The 21,822-nt window shown below is 35.1% G+C and overlaps 2 protein-coding genes across 2 annotated transcripts; one reads left to right on the top strand and one right to left on the bottom strand.

The window, feature by feature from the left end:
• Window positions 1–725: 725 nt before the first annotated feature.
• Window positions 726–16,144, top strand: LOC142546056 (myosin-17-like). The gene is made up of 38 exons (XM_075653547.1): window positions 726–1,053; window positions 2,467–2,595; window positions 3,363–3,506; window positions 3,629–3,774; window positions 3,893–4,049; window positions 4,174–4,232; window positions 4,401–4,560; window positions 4,733–4,882; window positions 4,986–5,122; window positions 5,203–5,349; window positions 5,827–5,928; window positions 6,013–6,070; window positions 6,161–6,262; window positions 6,427–6,464; window positions 6,648–6,774; window positions 6,860–7,030; window positions 8,051–8,182; window positions 8,311–8,420; window positions 8,554–8,614; window positions 8,980–9,157; window positions 9,539–9,744; window positions 9,853–9,972; window positions 10,059–10,157; window positions 10,252–10,473; window positions 11,132–11,271; window positions 11,908–12,025; window positions 12,102–12,152; window positions 12,259–12,339; window positions 12,459–12,629; window positions 12,805–12,960; window positions 13,055–13,258; window positions 13,921–14,058; window positions 14,154–14,224; window positions 14,351–14,450; window positions 14,550–14,606; window positions 14,702–14,935; window positions 15,082–15,164; window positions 15,550–16,144. Exons 1-36 carry the CDS (start codon window positions 1,051–1,053, stop codon window positions 14,765–14,767), a joined length of 4,311 nt encoding a protein of 1,436 aa, XP_075509662.1. The 5' UTR covers window positions 726–1,050; the 3' UTR covers window positions 14,768–14,935; window positions 15,082–15,164; window positions 15,550–16,144.
• Window positions 16,145–17,358: 1,214 nt separating this feature from the next.
• On the bottom strand, window positions 17,359–21,392 carry LOC142546054 (glycerophosphocholine acyltransferase 1-like). Its single transcript, XM_075653546.1, has 8 exons — window positions 21,032–21,392; window positions 20,646–20,765; window positions 20,377–20,434; window positions 20,187–20,287; window positions 19,728–19,823; window positions 19,549–19,642; window positions 18,151–18,388; window positions 17,359–17,829 (listed from the first exon to the last, which is right to left on the bottom strand). The coding sequence occupies exons 1-8, from the start codon at window positions 21,119–21,121 to the stop codon at window positions 17,475–17,477; spliced, it is 1,152 nt and encodes a 383-aa protein (XP_075509661.1). The 5' UTR covers window positions 21,122–21,392; the 3' UTR covers window positions 17,359–17,474.
• Window positions 21,393–21,822: the final 430 nt, after the last annotated feature.

The following is a 21,822-nucleotide window of genomic DNA, read 5'->3' as shown; positions in this document are numbered from 1 at the left end:
TTAAAATTAATTTAAATCATTAAAAAAAATAAATTAGAATTGAAAAAATATTTATTTTCATAAAAAAATTAATTAACAAGATTACAAATTTATAAAAATTTAATTTAAGATAAATTTACATTACAATTTATTTTCTTTAAAATGATTGAAAATAATAAAAATATATGAGATTAATTTATAAAAAAATATAATAAAAATTTAAATATTATATTAATTATTAAATTTTCACTAATTTTAATTTTCATATTATATTGAAGAAAACAATTCAAGGATATGATGATCAATATACAATGATATCATGATCACTATTCAAAAAATATTAATTATCACACCCTATGAGGAGGGATATTTAATCACACAAATAATATAAATAGTGTGGGCTTTCAATCATAATCAAGGACATCTAGATTAATAAAAAACGAAAGAAATCATGACTACCAAACATAGTCTTATAATTTATTTGAATTATATTTAAATATAATCATAAGAAATAATAAGAATCTACAATATAATTTTGATATAAAAATTTTAAAATAAATAAATAAAATTCAAATAGAAATTGAACCTAAAACGTAATCTCAAGACCCAAAATGAAGAGACGTAATTTACATTTTTTACCCCTTAATTAAAAACTGGTTTAGTGCAAAGTTCCCTTTAATATCGTTCTTATGTTCGTGGTGGGACTCCACAACAAGAAACCGAAAATAAAAATAAATACGTTTAGAGGGAGAGAGCACCGCAAAATTCCTAGAGAGAGAGACTCACGCAGACTGCAGATTTCACTTCACTTTTCGTATTACGCACATATTTGTACAGCAGACCGTTGTTGTTGTGTTTTTTTTTGGAGTTAGTAATTTATTGGAGAGACCAGAAGTTGTAGTAAATTTGGAGGAAAAGAAGTTGTTGAATCAGTCATAGGAAGTAGAGAGGAGCTCTGCTTTTGCCTGCGGCGGGGGAGGTTGGTGGCGCCGATCCGTGAGTCAAAGCTCGGTCTGGCTTTTCTGTTGACGAGCTAAAGAGGAAGAGATCGAGACTTGTCGTATTCAATTCATGGTATGCTTTTGTTTGAAACGACTCTTCGGCTGCCATTTTGACGTGTTCCGGACATGTTAAAATTTAGCCTCGACTGTTTGGATTTTAGTTTTCATCAATTTTGTTTTTTTTCCCCTCAAAATTTGAAAATGTACGAAATTGGACGCCTAATCTAGTATACTTTACCATCCTATTAATTGATAATTAAATAGAGTATGCTTGAGTTCCGCGCGTAATTTGTTTTACTTGTTAGAATTCTTATGTATTGCATTTTATTACATACACCGCACAATCCTCGTTTTTAACGATATTACACCTGAAATGTAGAAGGAAAAATTGTTTTGGAAGAATTTATGTTTGCTTATTTTAATTTTAAGATAAGAAAAATCGAATAATTTGCTAGTACATTTTGTGTGACTGGTTTTTATGTTATTTAGGTAGGAAATTAGTTGGTAGATATTATAGATGATGTAATTGGGGAATTGAGACTCCGATGTATTTATTTTATGCACATTTAAGCACAGAAGCCGAGTGCACTACTATCATAAGTTTGCAGTGATTAGATGTTCTGTAATTTTAATTTCTTTTTCAGCCATCAGTGCAGTGCCTAGATTTCTCATGGTTTTGTAGGTCTGTTGAGCTTAAATGTCAGTGATCAAGCTTCTGGCAGTACATAATTATCTGTTAAGGTCAAATTGATATTCACACATGGATCCTTTCATAGTAATCGTTACAATTAAACCTTCATTATATCATATTTGTCCCTGAGCAGTCTAATTTTAGCAAGCAAGTAAGACATGTTATCCATGTCCAATGAATTAATTGAAGCTGCTAACTTTGTGAATATCTTTCACTAAAGATTAGTTATTTGGCCTGCCTCTGGTGACAGTAGATTCTTTAGTTGTTGTTTTATTGCATAGTTTGATCCCTCCTTAATCTAACATAATTTCTGGCCTAATGCAGTTTGCTTTTTTTAAAATTTAAATCTGGATTACACACGGCCTTGAAATTATAAATAGAATATTAGTCTAATCGGGGTACATGAACTGGACGCTAAAATGGGAATAAGAAGTGTTTCAAGCACACCTATTTCATCGGTTAGGTGGTGTGACTTTGGCTTTGGCACAGAGAGAGGTGGGGATGGAATTAAGATTTTATTTTCCATTTCTTTCCAAATTAAATGATTTCTGTGCTTAAAGTTATGAATATACATTCCCCGAAATTCCTTTTATAATCCTTATCCAAATTCTGTCTCTAAATTCTAACCTATCTTGTTAAAATATTAAATCAGTTGATCAGGGTTTGAGACGCTTAAGATCTTTTTCTATGGAGTTTATTGAAGTTATAATTTTTACAGAGTCAATTTTCTCATAGGAAAATGAGGTTTGATTTGCTGTTGCAAATCTAATGATTTTTTCCTATATATATTTGCAGGCGTCGCCTGTTAACATAATTGTTGGTTCGCATGTATGGGTTGAAGATCCCTTCTTGGCATGGATTGATGGAGAAGTACATAAAATAGATGGTCAAGATGTCCAAGTTCACACTACAAATGGCAAAAAGGTGATTGATGAAATAGGTCATCTTAATGTTTTCTCTCTGTCGCACTTGTGTTGAATATATAATATCCTAGTGTCTTTGCATTTAAATTTCAGTTCGTCTGGTATTCATTCAAGTTAATCACCTTAGCTTCTATCTTGAATGAGTTCTTTGTTGTGCTTCAACGGTGCACATTATATTCTTAATCATTAGAAAGCTATTAGTTTTTTTCATGGTGCAAGGCATACTGCATCTTTATTTTCCAAACTTTGACGTGAGCATGGTCAGCCAAAAATGAGTTATTGTGGCCAGCACAAGCTCAAGCATATCCTCTTTACTTAAGCTTGCCTGAACCCAAAAAAAAGATACAAGCTCAAGCTTGTGAATTCTTAAAATCTTGACTTGTTTGCAGTTCTACTTGCAAGTTTTGCTATGTGCTATGCCAGTGAACTGTTGGTTTCATTTATTCATACCAAAAGTTTCTGAGAGTACTTTCTTTAATCAAAGCTACTTTGTAAATTTGGAGAGCACTTTCTTTAATCAAAGCTACTTTGTAAATCTGTTTCTTGAATCGTTAATTTTTTGTTCTTACGCTGCTCGCTGATCTATCTTTTTTTTTGTCTACCTTTTGTTATCTTTTATCTGCTCATTCTGCCATCACCCTTTTGCAGAATAAATTGTTCAATCTTGGTTTTGTGGCCTATTTTTGAATTGTTGAAGTTTTGTCTCCGAAATTTTGTTTGTTGAGGGTCTAAATTTAGCCATAACATCTTTTGGCCTCTAACTTTCAGATTGCCGCTAATATCTTGAAAGTATTTCCAAAGGATACCGAAGCTCCTCCTGGAGGTGTAGATGATATGACTAAGCTTTCATATTTGCACGAGCCTGGAGTTCTGCAAAACCTTGCAGCACGATATGAACTTAATGAAATCTACGTGAGTTTTCTATGTCCCTCGTACAATACATGTATAGATTTGTTTTTTAATAATTCAGTTGACTGATCTTTCTTATAAACTGAAAAATTGATATTTTACTTCTAATAAAACATCTTTCTCAGACATATACTGGAAATATTTTGATTGCAATAAATCCTTTTCAAAGATTGCCTCATCTATATGATACTCACATGATGGAACAATACAAAGGGGCGGCACTTGGAGAGCTTAGTCCTCACGTTTTTGCAATTGCAGATGTTTCTTATCGGTGAGTTTGCTGGAAATTGTAGACTTAGTTTTTGTCGGTACCTTGTAGCGGTGGAGCCGCCTAGAGGTTGGACTATGTAGAGGAACATACGTATTTACCTTTTAGGTTTTTCAATCAGGGCAATGATAAATGATGGTAAAAGCAACTCCATTTTGGTTAGTGGAGAAAGTGGTGCTGGTAAAACAGAGACAACAAAAATGCTAATGCGATATTTGGCACACTTGGGTGGTCGGTCTGGAGTTGAAGGGCGGACTGTGGAACAACAAGTTTTAGAAGTAAGATTGAAGTTTATACATATACAGGTTAAAATTAATTCTATCCAGAATAAATAATCTAAATACGAAATCTAATGGTTACAAGCTTTTTTCCTCTTGGTTTTCTTTTGGTGATAACTGACAGTCAAACCCTGTTCTTGAAGCATTTGGAAATGCCAAGACTGTCAGGAACAACAACTCTAGGTGAGAGCCTGTTCGATCTTTTTTGATAAAAAGTATTTATTGGTATATGTTTGTTTGATCACGCTTGGATTTGGCCATTTTTTGTGAGAGTTTAAAGTTATTTTTATTGCATGTGATTGTTTAAGGTTTCTGTGAGTATAAGTATTCAATGGTATTGTATCTGTGCAGTCGCTTTGGTAAATTTGTTGAGATCCAGTTTGACAAAAGTGGAAGGATATCTGGAGCGGCAATAAGAACTTACCTGCTGGAGCGATCTCGTGTTTGTCAGATTTCAGATCCTGAAAGAAACTACCACTGCTTCTATCTTCTTTGTGCAGCACCACCTGAGGTATTTGCACAGTGTTTCACCAATTGTATGCTTCCTAATTGCTTTTCAAAAATTTGTAACGGATACGTTGTTGCAGGCGCTTTCATGAACGAGAAAGTTTTTGTAAACGATATTTTGCAGCTAGCACTTTTTATCTTATTAATTTGATTAAGAATTTTATTTCTTTATGTAGGAAAGAGAGAAGTATAAGCTGGGAAACCCGGAATCATTTCATTTTCTTAACCAGTCTAAGTGTATTAAACTTGATGGAGTAAATGATGCTGAGGAATACCTTGCAACTAGAAGGGCTATGGATATAGTTGGAATCAGCGAGGAAGAGCAGGTTGCCGATTCCATGAAATTTGCCACTTCAATATGCTTTTTAATTAGTTTTAATGAATTTATTCATTTTATATAAATTTATAATGTTCTTAATGTATTTTCAGGAGGCAATATTTAGGGTTGTTGCCGCGGTTCTTCACCTTGGTAATATTGAATTTGCTAAGGGGAAGGAGATTGATTCTTCTGTTATCAAGGATGAGAAGTCGAGGTTTCATCTTAATACAACTGCTGAATTGCTCAAGTAGGGTTCTGTATTTTCTAAATTTAACTATATTCCTTTCTAGATATAGAGACAGTTTGTGATATAACTTAATTTATTAGATGTAATCCCAAGAGATTGGAAGATGCAATGATTAAGCGTGTAATGGTGACGCCCGAGGAAGTTATCACAAGGACGCTCGATCCTGAAGCTGCACTGGGTAGCAGGGATGCTTTGGCGAAGACTATATATTCTCGCTTGTTTGACTGGTAATAATGTAAAAAACAATCTCCTTGTAAATTGCTTTTCTTATTTTTCCCCTTGAAAGTTAAATGGCTCTTTGTTTTTGTCAAGTTTTAAAATTGTTTTCCATTTTAGAATCAGCTCTCTCGTTATCGGTATGTCGTCTCCAAAAACACTCAGACAAACAATTTTTTAAATTTTAAAGCATTTCACTCATTTAACCAAACTAGGCATGCTTTCAAATAACAAAATACCATTTCAGCTTATAGAAATTTCTTACCAAATACACTTTCGAAAACATCTTTCAAAACTTTATTCCAAATGTTACTTGCAAACTTTTTGAGCTGAAAATATGGAAAATGCAATCAAATTCCATGAGTACTTGCATGATTTGATTTAGCGCACATGCTACTAACTTATTTGGAGATTGAGTGGTTGGAGATTGAGTGGTTGGAGATTGAGTGGTTGCTAATCATTTTGAACTCCAATTGCATTGTTCACAGGATTGTGGAAAAAATAAATGTCTCCATTGGGCAGGATCCCAACTCAAAGGCAATAATTGGGGTTCTTGACATTTATGGGTTCGAAAGTTTCAAGTATAACAGGTGACTTTTTAGCCGAGTTTCTCATTTTCAGCGTACAATGTCACTAAATTGGTTTAGCCCTGACAATTTTTCTGTATAAAAAAGCTTTGAGCAGTTCTGTATAAATTTTACCAATGAAAAACTTCAGCAACATTTTAACCAGGTTATTTCTCTTTTTTGTAAAGTCCTACTTCAGGAATCATTTCAATGATGATCTGACACTCTAATTAAAATTTGGCATTCGTGGTTCCAGCATGTATTTAAAATGGAGCAAGAAGACTATGAAAAAGAAGAGATAGATTGGAGCTACATAGAGTTTGTTGATAACCAAGATGTTCTTGATCTAATTGAGAAGGTCTGATACTTTGAGACTGCTGAAGTTGCTTGCTCTTATTTTTTCCTTTATTTGATTATGGATATAAATACACTCCTGGCCCTGGATTCACACGATTGTTAAGTTTGTATCTGTGTTATATTCCCTGTTAGATCTTATAACATGTGTTTCAAATTTATTTACAGAAACCAGGAGGAATTATTGCTCTACTGGATGAAGCTTGGTATGACTTGTGATATTATATATCGTTAGTGTTTGTCATATGTTTTAATTTTTGGTTCCAAAATGTAGAGATGGCTGGGTTTTCATTATCCCTGCTTGCACATCTTATTATCTTACACACACTACTTTCATTTGTCTTCTGTGTGTCATCACATATTGGCCATTCATTTTTTGTCTATGGCAGTATGTTTCCTAAATCCACTCACGAGACATTTGCTCAAAAGGTATATCAGACCTTTGCAAAAAATAAACGCTTCATCAAACCAAAGCTTTCACAGACCAATTTTACAATATCTCATTATGCAGGGGAGGTACTGACATAATGTCCATTCTTGTATAGAAGAGAGCACTAGATATCTTTTTGAAAATATGTTGAACCATCTACCGTGATTTCAGGTAACTTACATGGCGGATTTATTTCTCGATAAGAATAAAGATTATGTGGTGGCAGAACATCAAGATTTATTAACTGCTTCAAAATGCTCCTTCGTAGCTGGTTTGTTTCCTCCTCTTCCTGAAGATTCATCAAAGTCCTCTAAATTTTCTTCGATTGGCTCACGCTTTAAGGTTCTTCATTCTCTACGTCCAAAACCTTATTTTATTATTTTATTTTCTAGTCATTTTTTAATTTTAAAGATAAAATGTTAGATATTTCTTCTACTTAATTGGCTAATTCTGAATAACATCAATATCCTCGTGAATACTGATACATGGGTGCCCTTCCCTGTAATTTTAAATACTCAAGATTGGTTGACAATGCTTCTATGTTCTTACATTTTACCTAATTGTCCCGCAAAAGTTATTTCAGCCGAAGTGCCAAACCCTTGATATGAGTTTGAAGTTGTCCATTGATGTTTTGCCTGACAACTGTCATTCACTTCTCAATAAGATGAATCTGTTGAATTATGAGTTGGGTAAAGTTTCTATAATCAAATTATAACGCCCTCAAAATTTAGAAAAGGACTACTTAATTGTAGTTTTTCGTTGAAATTATTCGGTACAAGTGAAATGTCCTTGAGAGTTGGGATGAACCAAGAGAGCGTCATTCGACAATGTAGATATCGAAATATTAGTTTTCATGTTACATATTTCTCTCAGAACTATTTGATATTAGTGTATACGTCCTAAAAGAAGTTCGTTTTGTGATTCCTGCCTAAGATTTGCTGTATTCAAATGCGTGTGTCTGACTGAAAAATAATATTTATTTCTTGGTTGGTAAATATTAAATAGTGTTGATACTTATGGACCCTGCTAATGATGCACACACCTATTTCATATGTCATTTGATTGAACCATAGTGCTGCAGATATCCAAGTTAAGCCGATATTGCCATTCTTAGAAGTTAATTCACGATTGGTGTGAAATTGATTGCTCATTTTCTTTTGTTCTTGTGGTTGACTAAAAGAAAGAACCAGATTTGTGCTAGATTTTTCAACTGAATTATTTGCTTATGAATAGGAATGGGTTGGAAATCTATGATATTTATTTAGAATATCCCGAATATGTTCAATCTTCAGATCTCATGCTAGTGCATGTACAAATATTCGGATGATGCAGTGAATTCTAACTTTTATTTTATTCTTGCAGTTACAACTACAATCTTTAATGGACATTTTAAGTTCAACAGAACCTCACTACATCAGATGTGTGAAGCCAAACAGCGTTCTCAAGCCTGCAATTTTTGAGAATCTTAACATCATTCAGCAATTGAGATGTGGTGTAAGTTTTTTGTGGAGGTTGATACCTAATGAGAATTTAATTTGATTCAGCCAGCTTATTTGGCTTAATTTTTTTGGTTTTGATCACTCTATGTTCAAGCAAGAGGTAAGATATTTGTTATTATGTAGGGTGTTCTTGAGGCTATCAGAATCAGCTGCGCTGGTTACCCAACCAGACGTACATTTGATGAGTTCCTTCTCCGATTTGGTGTTCTCGCTCCTGAAGCTTTAGAAGGAAAGTAAGTCTCTTTGGCATCTTAATTTTTTTTTCCCTTTTGACCTGAGATTCATTTCTCCACGTTGCCTTGTGGTTTCCTTCCTCACTTTTGTCTCCTTTTTTCCTTCCAAATAAGACAATATTTTTTGCTGTAGTTCTGATGACAAGACTGCTTGTAAGATGATTTTGGACAAAATGGGATTAAAAGGCTATCAGGTACGGTTACGTGAATAAGATGTTGATTGTAGTGTGTACTATACTTTTATTTACTATGTGTGACTATGTCACACCACATTGGGATTTGTGGATCTTACCACAATTAATGTAAGTGTGCTTGGGTAGTCCATGGGTTACTACTCAAAGGACTGTTTCAGGACTAGCAATAGTGGTTGTACTACTGTCCATGTTGCATGCTTGGATTTGCAGTTTCATCAAGTGACATTCTCATATTTATTTTTTTTCTAAATGTTTTGTAATCAAAACAAATGCTTGTTACATGCAAGGACAAAGGTCTTTCTGCGAGCTGGTCAAATGGCTGAGTTAATAAAAAATAAAAATAAATAAATCTCGTGTTTCTTCAGTTAGGCAAGACAAAGGTTTTCCTGCGAGCTGGTCAAATGGCTGAGTTAGATGCAAGGAGAGCTGAGGTTCTCGGAAATGCAGCCAGAACTATTCAAAGGCAAATTCGTACTTATATAGCTCGGAAAGAGTTTGTTTTGTTGCGTCAAGCAGCCATCCAATTGCAATCCTGTTGGCGAGGTAATTAATTATTTATAGATCTGTAACTAGCTTATATTATTAATTTAATAATAGCATTTGTAGAAATGAAAGAATAAGCATATCTGTTGTGAAGTTGTAGAAAATTACAAGATTTCACATAGACCACGTGGGATGAGCATCTTATGAAACTTAATTATCAGTATTTATCTACATGTGAGTATGAAGAGAATACTACCTTGAGAGGTCATCCTTTGTGCAAACTATGTGCACGTGTAATTATATTTGTGCGTAGGTAATGTGATATTTTTACATGACTGAACTTTAAAAGATACTCTATATTTCCTAGAATTTTTTGTTAAAGATTGGTCAACTCCATCATGTGGTTATCCAGAATTATAACCTTTTTCTTATATTTGTTAGCTATATCGGCATGCAAACTCTATGAGCACTTGCGACGTGAAGATGCTGCTGTGAAGATTCAGAAGAACTTCCGGTGTTACATTGCCTGGAAAGCCTACTCAACCTTGCAGGTTTCCACTGTAATTTTGCAGACAGGCATGAGAGCGATGACTGCTCGCAATGAATTCAGATTTAGGAAGCAGACTAAGGCTGCCGTCCAAGTTCAGGTCTCACTCTTACTTTGTACAGAAAAAATCCAATGAGATTTGTAGACTCGGAGAATATGAAGAAGTTGATACTGATTATTGGTACTTGATTTTGTTACTTGCCTGCAGGCTCATTTTCGCTGTCACAGAGAATACACTTACTACAGAAGTCTACAGAAGGCTGCTATCATTACTCAATGTGGTTGGAGGCAACGAGTAGCTAGGAAAGAGCTTCGAAGCCTTCGAATGGTTCTGCACTACCCTTAATATTTTTCATGTTTCTTGCGAATTTTTAATTCTGATACTTGGCACAACTGTTTCTCATATTGATTCAGGCTGCGAGGGAAACAGGAGCCCTGAAAGAAGCCAAAGACAAGCTAGAAAAGAAGGTGGAGGAGCTCACATGGCGCTTGCAGTTTGAAAAACGATTGAGGGTAATTCTTTGTGATTAAATTGGGGTGATTCTCTTTCTTCAACATGCTGAACTTATCAGCTATCACTTCCTTCTTCTTTTGTTTGCCAACACAGACCGAATTGGAGGAAACAAAAGCACAAGAACTTTCGAAGTTACAGGAGGCATTGCACTCGATGCAAACACAAGTAGAAGAAGCAAATGCCAGAGTGATAAAAGAACGAGAAGCTGCTCGCAAAGCAATTGAAGAAGCTCCTCCAGTAATTAAAGAAACCCCTGTTATGGTTCAAGACACGGCAAAGATTGATGCATTAACTGCCGAGGTGGAGAGTCTGAAGGTAGGAACTCATTTTGTATTAGAACGGTGCTTGAACATATTATTGATGGGCATAAATTCATCTTTTTTGGCACCTTTGCTTTGCTTGCCAAGAACTGAGTGTTATATTATTACTCATTTCGTTGAATATCACTGCTTTACAGTTTCTGCTGACAATTCATTGTGACATGTGTCTCACATCTTTTGTACTGTAACTCTCGACTGAAGACATTATGACAAGACACTGTTTATCTCCCTGCATATATATTGTGGACAGGTTTAGATAATTAGATTGGCCAGATCCATAATATTTTGGATGAACTTCAGGACAAGTCGAGATTTTGTCTTCAATTTTAATTTGGGACTTGTGACATTTTAAATACTTCTTGTATGAAAATTAGTAATAGAGTCAAGTTATAACAGAACACTAAGTTACCTGGCCAGGACTTTTTCTACATTTAGTTTTCAAGGAAATATTTTCTGAATTTGGTGGAAAGTCCCTTGTTAGTATGCTTTAATTTTGAATGCCAAGTTGGTCTAACTTACCCTTGCTATTCAACAATATTTTGGAACAGTCGTCATTACAGTGTTTAAAAAATCCATTATCTTCTTCACGTTATAAAAGCTGTAAAATGGATTCCTGTAATCACTGTTGTAACCAAATTCAGTGATGTGTGCAGGCTTTGCTACTGTCTGAAAAACATGTTGCAGAAGAGGCTAAAAAGGCTTGTGCAGGTGCTGAGAGTAGTAATACGGATTTGGCTAAAAAACTTGGAGAAGCGGAGGGAAAAGCAGAACAGCTCCAAGATTCAGTTCAGAGGTATGCTCTAATGTCATAGATATGAGAATTTCTAAGTAATTTACATAACCCATCCATATAGAACATTGTTTTTTTTTTTTGTCTCTGGTTATCTTTACATTTTTTTGGCGCTCACCCATGGGACAGATTCTTTCTAGTTTTCCTACGATATTATAATTCTTCTTTGGGCATTTTGATTGGGTCCAGCAAGTCATAGTTATTGTGACATTCTGTGTGTGCTTTGTAATTGGAAAAAACTGAGAAAAAGGCCTCGAGAGAATAATTATCATTCACTCTGTGAACACATACTTATGTAAGGACCCTACACTATATTTTTATCAGGAGGTTACAGTAAATCAATCAATCCCAAAATAATACATAATAAAGAACATGTTTACAATGTCGTTCCGTAATGAAGTTAGAATCTCCAACACTTTGTTTATATGCAATTTGAGTTTGTATTAACAGTTTTTAATGTGTAGACAGATTTTTTTGGGCGGTTTTTAACTCATCAACAGCAATTCCTTTCAAAATACCTAAAAGAGAAGTGAAAAAAGTCAAGTTGCTCTCAAAATAAAAACAAATAATCTGCGACCAAAGTTTTTTGTAAAATAATGGGGTTTGTTAATGTATTATAATTGTTTAATCTGTTTTCAGGCTTGAAGAGAAGTTATTGAATCTTGAATCAGAAAATCAAGTACTTAGGCAACAAGCTTTGACTATGTCACCTACAGGGAAATCTATATCTGCTCGACCTAGGATGACTATCATCCAGGTAATGCAAGTTGAAACGATATTTTTCATCACTGTAGTTGCTGGCAGAAACATTCTCATCTTTCTTGGCATTGCAGAGAACTCCAGAGAATGGAAATGTTCTCAATGGAGAAACAAAGGCTGTACATGTAAGAATACATCATTGTTGTGATATGTTTACATTTAAATGAAACATTTTGTAAATTTATTGTGCTTTAGAAGACTCGTGCTTATATAGCATGTTACTTTTTATAGGACATGGGCATTTTTGCTGCAAACCTGAAGGAGCCTGAATCTGAGGAAAAACCCCAGAAGTCATTAAATGACAAGCAACAAGTATGTACTTGATCTAACTCCTCCCTCCCCCCCCGGAAAAAAAAAAAACTCCACAAGAAAGAATTTCATGATAAGAACTATGATAAATATGCCAATATATAAGCCTTTGTCTTTCACAGGAAAACCAAGACCTCCTGATAAATTGTATCTCGCAAGATTTGGGATTTTCTGGTGGCAAACCTGTCACAGCTTGTGTTATTTACAAATGCCTTCTTCACTGGAGGTCATTTGAAGTTGAGAGGACTACTGTGTTTGACCGCATAATTCAAACTGTAGCTTCAGCGATAGAGGTAAATTAATAAAAGCAGAAAGTATCTATTTCTGCTTTGGTTGCTTGCTACTTTGATCAGTTTATTGTGTATGAATTCTGAATAAGTTTTTTATAATTAGACAATCTGCAAGGACTGTTCTTTTACCTGTGCATGTGGTTTCCTTAGAAGTCTAATTTGTGAAACTTTGCTGAAGGGAACTGACAACAATGATGTGTTAGCATATTGGCTATGTAACACATCCACATTGTTGATGCTGCTTCAGCACACACTCAAAGCAAGTGGGGCAGCTAGCTTAACCCCCCAACGGCGTAGGTCATCATCAGCTTCCCTTTTTGGGAGGATGTCACAAGTATGCATGTACTCTCTATTTTCATCTGCTTTCTCATGGTAGCATGATGCTAAAGATATGGCTTGTTATTCCTGTGTGTCTCTGCACCTTGTAGGGATTGAGGGGATCTCCACAGAGTGGACTTTCATTTCTCAATGGTAGGATGCTTGGTAGACTCGATGATTTGCGGCAAGTTGAGGCCAAGTATCCTGCTTTGTTGTTCAAGCAGCAGCTTACAGCTTTCCTGGAGAAGATTTATGGAATGATCAGGGACAATCTGAAGAAGGAGATTTCTCCGTTGCTTGGTTTGTGTATCCAGGTGAACTCTGCACTACATGTTGTGCATGCTATAATGATCTCTATACTTGTGTATGATTCTTAATTTTCCTGCATTTTTTTTCTAATATTCAGCACCATGGAAAGTATTCCCTGGCATCTGTGAAGAAATGATGCAAGACTTTTGGTGCTTATTATTATCAAAACTAAGTTCTAGTTAGATCATCACGTGAGGTTAAACTACTTGTACTTTTCAGTTTGCCATTTTTGTTTTCTTCTTATTTTTTCTTGAGTGCTACAGAATGCAATAATATGAATGGAGAGGGCGGATAGTCTTGGTGCTTTTGTTTTAGGTGTTAGAAAATCAAAGAAAATATTTTGGTTGCAAGTTTAAATATTATTGAGATCCCGATAAATTTCTGATGTGATTGTATCTAATTATGATAATTTCCTACCATAATCATCTATCCTCCAATAATACCCATGTAGAGTGGTGATTTTTTTACTGTTAATTAAGAGAGAATAACGAGAGTTTACTGTTTAGCACTTTGGATATTGTGTCGTGGATATTAATTTTTTGACTGAATCATTTAAATACTGTGTTGTGACGTATGTCATCCTCAATAATCTACTAGTATAAAATTTAATATAAACTGAGCAAACTACTGATATTTATTTGCTTCCATACTTTAAATTTCATGGTAGGCACCCAGAACGTCTCGTGCAAGTTTAGTTAAAGGGCGTTCCCAGGCTAATGCTGTTGCGCAACAAGCACTAATTGCCCATTGGCAGAGCATTGTGAAAAGCCTAGATAGTTACTTGAAGATGATGAAAGCGAACTATGTAAGACTGATTGTTTTTAATGTGGCATATCCGTGCTTTTCTCTGTTTTGTTGAACTTTACCTTTTTGTTCTTTTATTACTGTAATGCATTACAGGTTCCACCTTTCCTGGTCCGAAAGGTTTTCACTCAAATTTTCTCATTTATCAATGTTCAATTATTCAACAGGTAAGTCCATCTTCTCAGGGTTTCACTCATTTTTTTCTGTTTTAATTTCCTTTTGAATGTTTACATCATGAATCCTAGAAATATTTTCACTCTGCATTTAGATACTTTTCTTTCAAAATTTGGCAGTCTTCTTTTGCGACGAGAGTGTTGCTCATTCAGTAATGGGGAGTATGTGAAAGCCGGGTTGGGTGAATTGGAGCAATGGTGTTGTCATGCAACAGAGGAAGTAAGCTGTCATTAGTTACTTTTATGTTGTTAAGTTAGTTATTTTATGTTGCTATCTACCTCGAATCAGTCTCTCATTCTGACCCGGATCTTGTCACAGTATGTGGGCTTGGCTTGGGATGAACTGAAGCATATCAGACAGGCTGTTGGATTTTTGGTGGGAATCGGATTCACTTTCCTTTCTTGGTCTTGTTAACCTGGGGTTCTGGGTACACGAGATTTCTTGCTTTTAAAATTTTTTCTATATTTCAGGTTATACACCAAAAGCCGAAGAAAACGTTGAATGAAATTACTACTGAACTTTGTCCCTGTGAGTAAAAACTAGCCTCCCACCGTTCCAATCTTTCATCAAACATTCTATTTTACTTCATCTTGATTCTTTAATATTTCTTGTCTTTTTTGCAGGTGCTAAGCATACAGCAGTTATACAGGATTAGTACAATGTACTGGGATGACAAATATGGCACACACAGTGTTTCTTCAGAAGTAATCCTTTAATTTGATTCTAGTCCATTTAACAGAAAATTCTAGTCCATTTAACAGAAAATTCTAGTCCATTTGACCGGCTTTGTGCATAAATTAGTGTATTGATGCGTTCTCATTCTTTGATTTTGTTTGTTCTCTCGTTGTAGGTTATTTCAAGTATGAGAGTCATGATGACAGAGGACTCGAACAATGCAGTGAGCAGTTCCTTTCTCTTGGATGACGACTCAAGGTATAATTTAAATTTTATGCACCTGTAGATTCATAAGACGGTCGGGGATGAATTTGATCTTTCTTTCTTTCATATCAGTGTTTTGGATGTCGAATATATTCTTGTCCACTAGAAACTTTTCTAAAAAAAGAAAGAGATTGTTTCATGAAGAGGTAATCTCTGTGATTCTTTAATATGGAGTTAGTCATTGAATCTCTTCTTGGTAGCCAAAAAAGAAGTCTCTCACCCTATTGGTGGTGTTTACATAAATGCCGCTCCCCTTCCCCTTTAGATGTCAGATTCATTGTGTGGTCAATTTCACAATTAATCCATTAGAATTAAAGCTACAATATTGCTCTAATTGGCATGCTATAATGAACTTTCGTGTAAAAAAACACCATTGCAGTATTCCATTCTCCATTGATGATATCTCCAAAACCATGCAAAAAGTAGACGTAGCCGATGTGGAGCCTCCCCCTCTAATCCGCGAAAATTCAGGTTTTGTATTTTTGCATCAACGATCAGATTGATGATGGCTGTGGAATTTGGTTATAATCCCTTCCTATAGGCAATATGGTCGACTTTACAAATGAAGCAACACGCGTATATTCTTGCATAAATTTGACTGTTCGTGTCAACACACATTGTATATTTTACATCCCAGCCTTGGACAACAGTCTTTGTTCGTTGTCTGGGTTAATTAATTTTTTCCTCGTCGTCCCTTTTCAATGTAAGGGACTTCGTTAGAGGACTCTAGGTGCTAGGTTGTGTTGAGATGCAAGTATAGGCATTTGCATTGGTTTTGAATTATTGTGTGCCTTTTTTGTGTGTAAATCGAGAGGTTGCAGGTTCTAGGATTTGATTTTTTTTAGTGTGAAAAATGTGTGAGGATGTTTTATTTTTTATTTGATGCATATATTTTTAAGTGCATCAACGCACTGCCCGTGTAAAAAAACATGGTTTGTCCATTCCTAATATTGTGTAAAGAAGATTTTATTTTTATTTTTACGTATTTTTCCCTTGTATGGACCTCTTTTCCCTGGCGTATAATTTAATACGCACAGTAAGCTTTGTTCCTTCGAAGTTTGTAACATAAGAAATACATATGATTTCTGCCCCCGCCAGATACTGATTTCGTATGTTGTGTTCCTAGTTCTGAAGTTCCATTTGCATTATTCTTATTTTTCGTTTGTTTAGATGGATATGGTAATCAAAATATGTGCAAGGGAGTGATAAAGAAATTGAAACATATGGATAAATTAAATGGTACCATAAATTTTATGGTTTTTTATTTGATTTATTTGTTTTTTTTACAGAGTCTGATATAATTTTAAGATTTATTTTAAATGATCAAAATACCCTCCCCACATATATGCACAATTACCTAGCTAAGCTATTAAAGATGATATTTCTTTATACAACCCAATCGTCCAGTCTTTAAGATAAAGAAAATCATGGAAAACATAAATTTACCAACAAGCTTTCTACTGTCTTTATTTAATTTATTCAGAAAATGATTGTACTTTTTCAGGAATTAGTTAATATAAGAGTAATCGTAAAAAACAAGACAATGATATTAAATGCAGAAATTGGATTATACATATTTGAAATACTGAAAAAAGAAAGGGAAAGTGTGTGATTGGGATGGAGAACAGGAGAAATATAATTTTAATATTTTACCCAAAATTTCCCATTAACTATTCAAGCGTTAATCCTCTCAAGAAACACAGATTATTGGTTCTTTTTTTCATTGATTAAGCATTTATAGTTGATGCCTTATTCCCAGGTTTCCGTGAAATCGTTGGAAAGCAATCGGGATTCAAACAAAGACAAAAAAGAAAAAATGAAGCATACTGAGCTGAATATGACCATTTCCTCGTCACTAAAAAAATCTTGGTACGATCTCTCAAAATTGTGGTCGAAGGGATGGATAGTGATATTTCGAAGTTCAAATTCTGTATTCTTTAAGTTGATAAATAAATTAAATAAAAAACACTTTAAAGTTTTAAAATCGTTCGCCCCACCAATACCAGAAGGAAATTGACTAGCCTAGTTCCATTCTTGGTGTTGCGGGGACTACAGGCACAAAATATCGTCCTACTATCCTAGCTCATCTCACCCCCCTGTCGTCAAAAGGATCAAAGCTCAGCTCCGCTCCGCTCATCACAGTAGATGGCTTATATGACAGTAACAGAAATCAAATCTAACTACATAATACACCAAAAGACAGAGCACAATTAATTAACCTCAAATGTAGAAACATGAATCATTCTAAAAGACAGCATTTCTACAGATCAAACGCAACTAAAGTAGCACGCAAAGAAAATGCTGCTAAGATTTTATCGCATCAGTAGAGTTATTGGTTTTCATTAAGTTCTCCTCGGATTGGTCAAACTGAGCCTCGATAGGCTTCATTTCTGTTTTCTTCTTCTCCTTCAAGATGACCTGCCTCGGCATAACTTCTATCAAGAAGTTTCCTCCATTCCATACAGTTGCAGTAACCTTGAGCAATTGAAAGGCAACATGTAATTTGTAAGATAAGAATATCGGGACGGTGAGCGCCATAGTTGCTACGGTGAATATGGCTTGAAGCAGAATGTACATAAACAAGCGATTATGATCTCCAAGCAATCCACTTAAACGCCACCACATGTTGTTTGCTTTCTGGGCTTTCTTTGACAGTTCCCTGCTCGATAAGAAGTTCGAAAAGTAGTGACCATATGTTTCCATTCCATTAAATAACGAAAAGCTGGGCTCCAAGTTTAACAGAAGTATCATTTTAATCAGGGGTGGACCTAAACTTTCGAAATCGGTAAGACCTGACAAGGTGAGAAAACCAACTAGATATTTGGGGACAAAACTTGAAGTTTTTTTTAAAAAAATTACATATACAGTTACAAAACTTTTTGTTGGATGGGACACGATCGTCATCATCACCCTCTTGCTGAAACCATCCCTGATATACAGTAACTTGCAGCCGGGGAGAGAGAGAGAGAGAGGTGGAAACCTGTAGGAAGTCATTACTTCGGGATCTTTGAGTAGTCTTTGGTGACGTAAAACATTTACAATCAGAAAATAAAGAAGCTGCCACACACTGTAAGCCACCAAAGGAACAAAAAAAAGCCATGTCCACAGATATGATTTGCTTTCTGCATAGGGCCATGTTATTCTCCGAGCTGTTCCCTCGGGATGCATGGCTTCAAAAAACAGAGGATCCCACCATCGAATTGTGAAGAAAACCAATCCTGAAAGCCACATTTGAATCATCGATGACTTAATTGATTATGGGACTATATATACATTTTAGAATAATTTTCAATAATTTTTTGCAACAATCTGAGCTACTACGATATGCTGGACCGCTGGAGTGAACATGGAATGGCAGAAGGACAAATAGTTTAGCTGAATCATTCCATTTTCAAGAAAAAGACATTCAGAGTACAACATGGTTCCTATTTTCCATCACCGTCCACAAAAGTGCTAGTAATACATCCTGTCTCCTACATTCTTCTGGGGAAGAGCACATTTTGAAGCAGTTTAACTATCATAAAAGAAATTTTGTACTGTGAATAATTCACAAGCTGCTCTCGAATTCCATGAAATATAAGGAGAAATTACTGCCAAAACTTCCGCATCCTTTTATGAACTCCGAGGTAGGGGCAAGGACGAAAAAGAGGAGGTTGTCAGTGGGGTGCCTCCACCTCCACCCAACACACAGAAAAAGGCAAAGTCTGAAACAAGTTTCTTGTAAATGGAAAAGAGTGTCACTTTAGTTTTTGCCTCTTGATTTGGTCAAATCCCCAGATTCTGTTTTCACCCATTATACAGAAATGAATAGAAAACATTCATTAATTATCTTCCTGGTATACCTGAGAACAACTAATTCAACCTGAAGAACCATAGCCTTTTGGCTAAGGTTGCTAACCATTTTCATGTAAAGAAACCTCGAGATAACTCTGGAAGCTTAACTTATGAAAAACATCTGAAATATGGTATGTAGTTACAAAACATGATGATTCCGTCACCTTGAAAATCAAAATTTCTCGTCTGACATAGTACACCATACAGATGCCGTATATAACAATCTCATCACATTGAGCAACTGTCGATCTAATTACTAGGTTAATGCATCATATGCATGACTCTAATACTCCAAACCTTGGTCCATGCCAGTGCTAAGAGCTGAGCTAAATCAAAGACCAAAATGTGTGACCATAGATGTATCGTAAGCACAGATATAAAACTTGGAACATCGTCAAGAAGTTTTAATGTAAATTTGGACTATGTATCAACTTTAAATAGTCAAAATTAACAGGAAAAAAAATCCAAATATTCAGTCCTCAAAATCTAAAGATACTGAATAGCCAATGAATCTTTAAAGAATGGTAGAGGAGATTCATCTTACCAGGCAAAAGATGTATGAAGACGCTTACAATTTTATCCATAGAATTGAAAACTAAGCTACAGCGCCAAACAATGAGCGCCCATGCCAATGGTCCCTGTAATCATTTTACATGAACTTGAAAAAAAAAAGAGAAAGGGTTTATGTTAATGAACTGAAGTAACAGTAATCTAATAACTTACCTCTGCAAATGAGAAGCAAACCATGAAAAGTTTCTCGTTTCTAGGATAACCCAGAATCATGACCAAAGAGATAGTATTTGCATAATAGCAAAAGTCCTGCATGACAAAAACATAAGTGAATCATGAGAATACTCTTTCCTTAAGAGTGTAGACGAAGCATAGCATGCACTATGAATTCAAACTCATAACCATTGTATAAGATCATATTGAATCTTCAAACCTTATGTAAATACTGAATATAGAATACGAAACTAGATATAGCTAACCGTGACAAGGTGCAGTTGACACATGCACTAAATTTCAAGGCTGAGCCTAAGCCTAAATTTTGTAAAGCCGCTGGAATAGCAGCAATGAACTATCACGTCACTCACAAAACAGAAGGACCTCTAACAAATTTCCAAAATACCAGATTGATCCTCCACCAGGGCAATCAAATGGTATAGATGAGTAGGAGATTACCAGAAGATAATAGTGCCATTTCTTGTATCGGTAGTAAATCCATCGAAGAGGAACGAAAATAATGTAAAACAAACAATATAAGTACCGCACATCTTGTGGCCCTGTCATTCAACCAACCAAAGATCAGACACGATTACAATGCATGCCAGTAATCCCAACAAAGTCGCGTGTCAGTAGATGTTCTACTCACTTGCCCCAAAAACAAAGCAGAATCCTCCGAAGCCAAGAACGCCAAGCAAATGCGTCACCTAAATAGTTCCCAACAAAACCATTTATCAGAACTTTGGAAAAATACGCCTTACACTAAGAATCAAGTTGATGAATCTTAAAAACAACCAGTTTTCTCATTAATTTGCACGCCTGTATATTACTATGGTCCTGCTTCCATTTAATCACATTTCCCTAATCCAAAAGGCAGAAGAATAAATAATCTTGTACATAATTATGCAAGAAAAATACCTTATTGATGAATCTTTCATGTTCTTCAGCCTGTTTGGCGATCTTATCCGCATGCTTGGACAAGATCTGTTTGGTCTGATCTGCTTGTTTAGACAGTATCTCCTTGGTCTGAGCCACTGCCTACGCAAAACCAAACGCAGCCCACGTAAACAAATAACATTCAAAGCACACACGAGCAGGCAACAATCAAGACATGAAATTTTTTCAAATTTCGAGTAATTTTTTTCCCTTGAAATAGAAGTTTTGCGTGTGCACCATGGAATTGCTTACCACGACCCAAATGAATAAAGCATCCAAAATGCAAACCCACCTCAAGAAATTTGCAAATTTTGTACCCATTAACTAGCAAATTGCATTCATGCATCTACACAACAAAAAGCTCGTACCTTGGACCGATCTTTGAATCTTAGCTTAACTTGCCCATATGAATTCCCTTCTGAATCCTCCACCTCCATGATTTCTTCATAGGCTGTCATTCTTTCTCCGTATAAACGAAAACCCACCTGTTATTTTTCAAGAAACTTCCTTATTTCACTGCGGGAAATGAATTTAAAGAAAGAAGGCTATTGGACGTGGTACTTTGCTTCATCCAAGACAATGTCTTTTTGGGAGTGAGCGTCTGTCTAGGGAAAGGGAAATCTGTCGCTTTCGCGTTGTTCAGCTGGCTAATCTTTGCATAAAAAAACTAATCCGATTACAAAAATAAATTGCTATTTGCTAATACTTCTGAATCTCTCTGATCACCGAAGGGGTTTAATTTTTCCGAAGATTCTGTTGTTATTTTTTAAATGAAAATTTATATTGTCGATTTTGTTTATTTAAATTCACTTTTACTCCGGCCTATGAATTTTATCAAACTTTATTTACGAACAAACCCAAACATTTTTATTCTCAAAATCGAAACGAGATAATTTTAGTTTGATTTTAGAAAGACGGTTTGGTTTTGAATCCTGAACTTCGATTTTTTTAATAAATTAAAAAATTGAATCCATATTTGTTTTTTGAAAAAAAAAAATTTTGTTATTTCCCTTGCATGCATTTATTTGATTTACTCGATTAAATTTGTTGGATTTGTCTTCATTCATTGTGATTATGACATGTGGGGAACAAATGTGTTCCGAATAAATGAGGATATAAAATAATTAGTATTATCATCTTATTTTTAAAATTTAATTTC

This window comes from Primulina tabacum, chromosome 5 (genome assembly GCF_025594145.1).
Source record: "Primulina tabacum isolate GXHZ01 chromosome 5, ASM2559414v2, whole genome shotgun sequence".
In the NCBI taxonomy this organism is placed as follows: Eukaryota; Viridiplantae; Streptophyta; class Magnoliopsida; order Lamiales; family Gesneriaceae; genus Primulina; species Primulina tabacum.
This window is presented reverse-complemented; position numbering and strand designations above follow the sequence as displayed.

Excerpts from the sequence above, each read along its gene's own strand:
- LOC142546056 (XM_075653547.1), top strand. Across the intron at positions 3,507-3,628 it reads ATGAACTTAATGAAATCTAC|ACATATACTGGAAATATTTT; the intron begins GTGAGTTTTCTA and ends CATCTTTCTCAG. Across the intron at positions 4,050-4,173 it reads TGGAACAACAAGTTTTAGAA|TCAAACCCTGTTCTTGAAGC; the intron begins GTAAGATTGAAG and ends GATAACTGACAG.
- LOC142546054 (XM_075653546.1), bottom strand. The coding sequence starts at position 21,121 with ATGACAGCCTATGAAGAAATCATGGAGGTGGAGGATTCAGAAGGGAAT. Across the intron at positions 20,288-20,376 it reads CTGCTTTGTTTTTGGGGCAA|GGCCACAAGATGTGCGGTAC; the intron begins GTGAGTAGAACA and ends GTTGAATGACAG. Across the intron at positions 19,824-20,186 it reads AATGGCACTATTATCTTCTG|GACTTTTGCTATTATGCAAA; the intron begins GTAATCTCCTAC and ends TTTGTCATGCAG.